Source organism: Geospiza fortis, unplaced genomic scaffold (assembly GCF_000277835.1).
Source record: "Geospiza fortis unplaced genomic scaffold, GeoFor_1.0 scaffold85, whole genome shotgun sequence".
Lineage (NCBI taxonomy): Eukaryota > Metazoa > Chordata > Aves > Passeriformes > Thraupidae > Geospiza > Geospiza fortis.
Window position 1 is genome coordinate 2066518 of NW_005054358.1, and position 7496 is coordinate 2074013.

The window sequence follows — 7496 nt, forward strand, 5'->3', positions numbered from 1 at the left end:
CAGGAATGCTGTGAGAGCATGGCCATGGAAGTTCTGTTGATGCTGCAAAGAATATTTATTCATGTGATGAATCCTTTGCTTGAAATAATCCTTGTTTCATTGCAGGCTGGAAACACTTACACACCAAAATCACAGAAACACAGAGTGGGGTGTTTGGGAGGGACCTCAATGCCATTTCTGTCATGGGCAGGGACACTTCCACTACCCCAGATTGCTCCAAACCCTGACCTTGGACACTTGAAAAGCTGCTGTGCTGCTGCCTCTTCCTCACACCCTCCCTCAGTCCCTCCTCTCTGTGTCTCTTACTTTGACTGAAGCAGCTCAGGGCAGGAAATGTTGAACCTTGACAGTCCAAAGCTGTTTAAAATGGACATGGGGACACAGAGGTGGGAACACCAGTGCTGTGGGGACTCCTGCAACAAGGGGGTTTGCATCAAACCCAGACCTCTCTGACTGTGTGGTCCTTCTCAGCAAGCCCAGGTTCTGCTTCAATCTCCTTGGAGGACCTGCCTGTCACCTGGTTTTGCAGCAGGGTAGCTGTAGCTGGGACCACAGCTCACATTTATTCTGGTTCAGGAGGGATTGAGGAGGGATCCAGGGGTCCTGCCAAGTTAGGTTAGACTTTTAAACCAAAACTTTTGAAGTTGTGTAGCCTGTAATTGCTCAAAATATCCTGGCAAATACATGAGGGGCAGACAGAAATGTTTTGTTTTGGGGTGTGAGCAGCACGAGCACTGCAGAGGTTGTGGGACAGCCTGAGTCTGACCAGGAACTTCAGGAGACTTCAGGATTCATGTGTGGATCTTGGCCAACAGAGAGATTTGCAAAAGGAAACTTAGTCCTCAGGAAAAAATATATTTATTTTTATATTAAAGTGGTTTTAATATATTGAATGGAATTTTTAATGTTATTTAAGTGTTGCTCTGCAGAGGTGGAGTTTGGAGCCAGATTTTCCCTGCTGGAAGTTAACAGAGTTGGGTGGCTTGGAGCTGGCCAGCACTGTGCTGTGCTTGCCCATCTGTGGCTGGGCTGCTGTTTGGGGTGTTTCTCTCTCCCAAAAGGAGGGGTTTGAGCCTGTGCTCTCATTCCTGCCTGTCCCTGTGCCCACAGGTACGTTGGGGAGCTGATCTCTGACTCCGAGGCCGATGTCCGTGAGGAGGACTCCTACCTCTTCGACCTGGACAACAAGGTACTGTGTCTGCAGGGTGCCACCACACAAACCCCAGGTGCTGACTCCTCAAAAGAGCCCAGAGAATCATTGTCTCCATCTTGATGTGCAGTGAAATCCTGCAGAGAGCAAAATTGCTGTGCTTTAGGGGAAGGGTGGTTGAGGTGAGGGTTAGGGCTGGTTAAAAGGGCAGCAGAACCAATGTGTGCTGCCCACACCACTTTTGAGCAAGATGCTCTTCTGTCAAACCCCTTGGAGCCTCCTGAGCTCAATTGTCCAGGTTTTGGTACTCCCAGCCTGGCACCTGTGTGATTGGCAGCTCTGTGAGTTCTTCATGAAGTGATGATGAGCTGAAAGATGAAAAAAAAACCGAACACAAACCCTGTTCACTCAGAAAGGATCCATCAGGCACCCTGGCAGGGGCTTCTGCTGCTGTTTGTTCCCCTGCACTGCTCTGTGAGGGCTCTCAGGGCAGAAATGTTGATTTGCAAAGTACAATCTTAAAGTTATAAGCAAGGCCATGACTTCAGACTCCCCCTGGGAAATGAGAAGTGAGAAAAGGTGAGCTGGGGACTCACAGGGGTGGGGTGGCTTCCAAGGAAGGCTGTAAAACACACTGTGCCTTGTTTCTGTCATCAGCTTGTGACAAAGAACCTTTGCTTTACTTTTTTTCCTCATTTCTTTAAAGCAACACACATTTCAGAAGCTGAGAAAAGATAAATAATGAGTCTGGTGTGCAAACAGGGAGTCAGACTGTAATTAAGAAGTTGAGAAGGACTTTAGCCTGGTTTAAGAGCCCAGCAGGGCCCTGCCCTGCCCCTTGCTTACCCCTGAGGGAGAACCTCTGTGCTGGCTCCTGGGAATCCTTCAGGGAAGCAGGAAGGGACACCAAGGTGGAACATCTGGAGAAAAGCAGGCACCAAATCATTGGGGGGCAGTTAAAGCTGCCCATCGGGCTGGGCAGAGAAGGGCAGGGCAGAGGCAGCAGGTTTTGTGTCCTCCAGAGTGATGGGGCATTGCAAGGGTGTGAATCCCAGCCCTGGGGGGCCTCGAGGTCCTGGTGTGAGTCAAAGGAGGGGCTGGAACGGATTTGTGCTGTGGTGAGAGCGCTTGGGCTGTCATTGCTGTTATCTGGATTGTCATTTCTGTTACCTGGGCTGTCATTTCTCTTATCTGGATTGTCATTTCTGTTACCTGCGCTGTCATTTCTCTTATCTGGATTGTCATTTCTGTTACCTGCGCTGTCATTTCTCTTGTCTGGGTTTTGTTTTCTGTTGTCCCTGTCCCTTGAGCTGTTGCTCACAGCCCCGTGTGAGGTGATCCTGGAGTGTCCCAGCTCCTGCTGTGGATGTGGATGTGTCATCCTGCCCCACCATGGCATTTCTGTGGATGAAGCTGAGGGAGTGAAATCTCTGATTGATGAAATCAGAGCTGGTGGCACTGGGTGTGCTCCAGGCCTGCTGGGGTGATGCCTCCCCCAGTTCTGGGGATGTTTTCCTGGGCTCCTGCACCCCAGTGTGACGTGGCACAGCTCATCCATTAACGATCCGAGGTGCTTGTCCAAAAGGGACTTGGAGCACCACTAATGGATCCTTTTGCTTTTGGCCTCTTTGCAACTGAAATTAGCTTCTGTAATTAAAGCCTCTGCTTTGCACAGTCATTCTCTGCTGGAATAAAAAGCCCTGAGGGGGGTTCTTTTATTTTCAGGGAAAACAAAATATTACAGCTCTCTGGGCTCTCTGGAAAGGGAATTTTTGTGTTCTCACTTTCACTCTTATCTGCACAACCCTGTGTTTTCTCAAGGCTCTGGCTTTGTGTTTCCAAGCTGTCATGTTCAATTAGAGAACAGAGCAGATGCCTGTTCCCCTGTCCAGGGGCTGCTACCCGTAAGGTGTCTGCACTGAACATCAATCCCATTGTGCCAAACTGGTGCTTGGACTGGGAGAACTGGTGTGCCAGGGTGTTAAAAACCAGCTCTTGGGGTGTATGGGGTCAGAGTGCTGTGCAGTAAACTCTGGTTTCAGGGTACTGTTGAGTATAAATTGCATATAAAAGACTGTGTGTGTGTTTCCAGTCCATTCAAACCCACACGAGTGCCCTGCCTGGCTGCTCCTGGAGCTCTGTGCAGCATTAATGCCGAGCCTGCTCGTTTATTTAAGCCAATAAACCCCAGCCCAGCGTGCCCTGACGAGCCCTGCCCCGTTTCTCCCCAGGATGGAGAGGTTTACTGCATCGACGCCCGTTTCTATGGCAACATCAGCCGCTTCATCAACCACCTGTGCGAGCCCAACCTCATCCCCGTGCGGGTGTTCATGTCCCACCAGGACCTGCGCTTCCCCCGCATCGCCTTCTTCAGCACCCGGCACATAGAGGCTGGAGAGGAGATCGGGTACGTGCCCCCCCTGCCCCTGCTGGGACACCGAGCTCTGCTGCTCCCCAGCTGCCTCACTCCATCCCTGTGCTCCAGGGGTTTGGGATCCCCCTCAAGTTTGCAAAGCTCCAGGATCGACCTGGCCGTGTCCGCTCATAGCCCTGAGCCCAGCGTGGGCAGCAGGGCAGGGGGGATTGTGCCCCTGTGCCCAGGTGAGACCCCACCTGCAGAGCTGCCCCAGCACAGGGAGGAGCTGGAGCTGCTGCTGAGATCCAGAGGAGGCTCCAGAGCTGCTCCAAGAGCTGGAGCCAGGCTGGGAGAGCTGGGCGTGCTCACCTGGAGAGGAGAAGCTCCAGGGAGAGCTCAGAGCCCCTTCAGGGGCTGAAGAGGCTCCAGGAGAGCTGGAGAGGGGCGCTGGATTGTATTACATGAAGGAAGAAGTCTGTCGGGTTGTGGCCTCCCTGGTCACTGTAGCCACACGCTGCTACAGAAGTCTTCCACAATGAGGGCAGAGAGGCCCTGGCACAGGGTGCCCAGAGAAGCTGTGGCTGCCCCTGGAGCTGTCCGAGGCCAGGCTGGATGCAGCTCTAATGGAAGCTGTCCCTGCCCATGGAGCAGGATGATCTTTGAGGCTGCTCCCACCCAAACCACCCCAGGTTCTCTTTAGCTCACTGACCCCTCCTGTCTCTCTCTCTCTCTCTCTTGCAGCTTCGACTACGGGGACCGGTTCTGGGACATCAAAGGCAAATTCTTCAGCTGTCAGTGCGGTTCACCCAAGTGCAAACACTCGAGCTCGGCGCTGGCGCAGCGGCAGGCGAGCACCTCTGCCCAGGACACGCAGGAGAACGGGCTGCCCGACACCAGCTCCGCCGCCAGCGCCGCCGGCCCCTTCTGACACCGACCCCTCCCACCCCCTGACACTCACATCCTGTCGCCATTTCCATTTCAAGAGAAAGAAGAGAGAGAGAAAAAAAAAAGACACAAAACGACACGGAAAATTAAAAAAAAAAAAAAAGGAAAAAAGAAAAAAAAAGAAAAAAAAAAGAAGAAACCCTGCTCAAGGAAAGCCGAGGGGTTGTGACACTTAGGGCTGTGCCACCGACTGTTACTTGAGGAAGGAGTGAAAGCAAATCCCACCTCCGTGATGTTGTTCTCCCCTCCCTGCTCCTGGAAAGCTGCTGGGTTTCACGGCTCTGTGTGCAGGGGTGGCTGTTGCATTTTTTTTTGCCACCTGAGCTGTCCTGGCCTCCCCTGTGAACCGAGTGCTGTCAGAGGCAGGGGCGCCGCCCGTCCTCGGAATGTCGCTGTGTCCTGGAGCCCTCCCGCCCCTCACCTCCAGCTCAGCCACAGCAAACTCTGGATACTTGATGGGACTTGGTTTTGGCAGGGAGCCGGCTCTGGGTTTGCTTGGCACAGCCCCGGGGCAGGTTGTGCTGGTTGCTTTTTTGTTGGTTTGGTTGGTTTTTTGGTTGGTTGGTTGGTTGTTTTTTTTTTTGTTTGTTTTTTTTTTTAGCATGTGAATGAATAATTCCTCCCCCATCTCGCAGGACGTTGTGGTGGGGCCCTACAAAATACCCTCAATTCTCTCCAAACCCCACGGCTTTTTTCTCATCTGATGAGAAGAATCCCAGAATCTTTCCCTGTGACCCCTGGCTCTCTCCCTGCTGGATTTTCTCCGTTCAGACCAGCTCTGCTCCACGCCCTGCTCCTGTCTCAGTGTTGGGTTCCTCCGTGAAGGAATTCCCCTCACCCCATCCCACCAGTGGTTTTAGAGAGAGAAGGCTGAAGAGGATTTTACAAGACACTAATTCCTAAAGAAAACCAGTTTTCCCTCCCCTTTTTTAAAAGATAAAGTGAATGATATATATATTATAGAGGACCTGGACTGGCTGGGGTGCACAGACGTGTCAGGGTGAGAAGATCCCAGCTGCCACCAGCTCGTCTGTTCCCATCCCTTTGCTCCACGCTGGGCACCTTGGATTGATTTTTAAGCCACACGCTATGAGGTTTCAATAAACTGATTTATTTTTTACCATTATTGAAACATCGGGGACAAACATGGAAGAAAAAAAAAAAGGAAAAAAAAAAGCTTAAAAAAAAAAACCACAAAAAACAACAAAACCCACAAAAAAACCAAAAAAACCAAAATGACAACAAAAAGAAACCACAAAACAAAACGGTGCTGATTCTGGTGTGATTTTTGCTCACCACGTGAATATAAACTTATCAATTGTATAAAAAGAACAAAGTGATTTTAGTATAAAAATGCAGGAAAAAAACAAAACTTTTTTTAAATTGTTAGTATTGTAGTGTGAATAAATTTGCCATCACCTTTTGTGTGGTGGCTGGGCAGGTCATTATCTTAATTTTTTTTTTTTGCATATATCTTTAAATACTGTAATTAGTGCAGTAACAAGTTTTTTTTTTTTTGTTCATCTCTTCTAGAACATTCATAATGCCATCATGTTTATTATTATTATTTTTTTCTGTTAATGTTTTTGACAGTTTTAAAGGGGCAGCCTTTTGGCTCTGATAATTTTCTTGTTCTGTTTTCAATGAAATCAATAAAAAAAAAAGAAAAAAAAAAGTGCTTTAAAAAGAGTTTGGCTTTTTTTTGTGTGCTTTAGGGGAGGGATGGCCCACAGTGGGGCTGAACTGCTCCTTGGTGGGCTTGAAAATGAAGAAAGCAACAACAAAAAAAAACCCCATTCCTGCAGAGAAAAGCCTGAGTGACTGTTTGCTGTTTATTCTGAGGGTTTGGGGTCGGTTTTTAAGTTTTGTCATTAAAAGTTTGGGAGCTTGAATTCCAGTCCTAGATGGGCAGCACTGAGATTTGGGGATCCTGGGATGTCTCCCCACCTCCATGCTAGGGGGGAAATAAAATAAAATAATAAAATAAAATAAAATAAAATAAAATAAAATAAAATAAAATAAAATAAAATAAAATAAAATAAAATAAAATAAAATAAAATAAAATAAAATAAAATAAAATAAAATAAAATAAAATAAAATAAAAAAATAAAGTAAAATAAAATAAAATAAATAAAATAAAACCAGTAGGATTTTATTTATACCAAGGAAGGAGGTGAGGGGGAGAATCTCTGGGGATGTTCCCAGCATGGAGCTCTGGGGGGGTTGGCTCTGCCAGGGCTGGGTTTGGGGGTGCTGTGGCTGAGCAGAGCCCTCCCTGGCACCAGGTAGAGACCAGCTCTGAGGCACTGCCAGCCAAAATCCCATAAAAACATTCCTAAAGGGTGAAAATATTCCTAAAGGGTTTTAAATATTCCTAAGGGTTAAGATATTCCTAAAGGGTTAAAATATTCCTAAAGGATTTTAAATATTCCTAAAGGTTTTTAAATATTACTAAGAGTTTTTAAACCTGAAGGGTTAAAATATTCCTAAAGGGTTAAAATATTCCTAAAAGACTAAAATATTCCTGAAGGGTTTTAAATATTCCTAAAGGGTTAAGATATTCCTAAAGGGTTAAAATATTCCTAAAGGTTTTAAAATATTCCTAAAGGGTTAAGATATTTCTGAAGGGTTTTGAATATTCCTGAAGGATTAAAATATTCCTAGAGGGTTTTAAGTATTCCTAAGGGGTTTAAATATTCCTAAAGGGTTAAAATATTTCTAAAGGATTAAGATATTCCTAAAGGGTTAAAATATTCCTAAAGAGTTAAAATATTCCTAAAGGATTTTAAATATTCCTAGAGAGTTAAGATATTCCTGAAGGGTTTTAGATATTCCTAAAGGGTTAAAATATTTCTAAAGTTTTTAAAATATTCTGAAGGGTTAAAATATTCCTAAAGGTTTTAAAATATTCCTAAAGGTTTTTAAATATTCCTGAAGGGCTAAAATATTCCTAGAGAGTCAAGATATTCCTGAAGGGTTTGAAATATTCCTGAAGGATTAAGATATTCCTAAAGGGTTAAAATATTCCTAAAGGGTTAAAATATT

The 7496-nt window shown here is 46.5% G+C and overlaps 1 protein-coding gene across 9 annotated transcripts in view; it reads left to right on the forward strand.

Annotated features, from left to right (window-relative positions):
• EHMT1 (euchromatic histone lysine methyltransferase 1) overlaps nucleotides 1–4485 on the forward strand; it is a 78507-nt gene extending 74022 nt beyond the window's left edge. For 5 of the 9 annotated variants that reach the window (XM_031059195.1, XM_031059197.1, XM_031059198.1 and 2 more), the window contains 3 exons: nucleotides 1111–1189; nucleotides 3382–3557; nucleotides 4248–4485. In XM_031059195.1, the coding sequence (XP_030915055.1) occupies nucleotides 1111–1189; nucleotides 3382–3557; nucleotides 4248–4434 (442 nt within the window). In that variant the 3' untranslated portion in view covers nucleotides 4435–4485. The remainder of the gene's footprint in view (nucleotides 1–1110; nucleotides 1190–3381; nucleotides 3558–4247) is intronic. The other 4 variants (XM_031059196.1, XM_031059194.1, XM_031059202.1 and 1 more) reach the window with 1 other exon arrangement.
• The last annotated feature ends 3011 nt before the right edge of the window (nucleotides 4486–7496 follow it).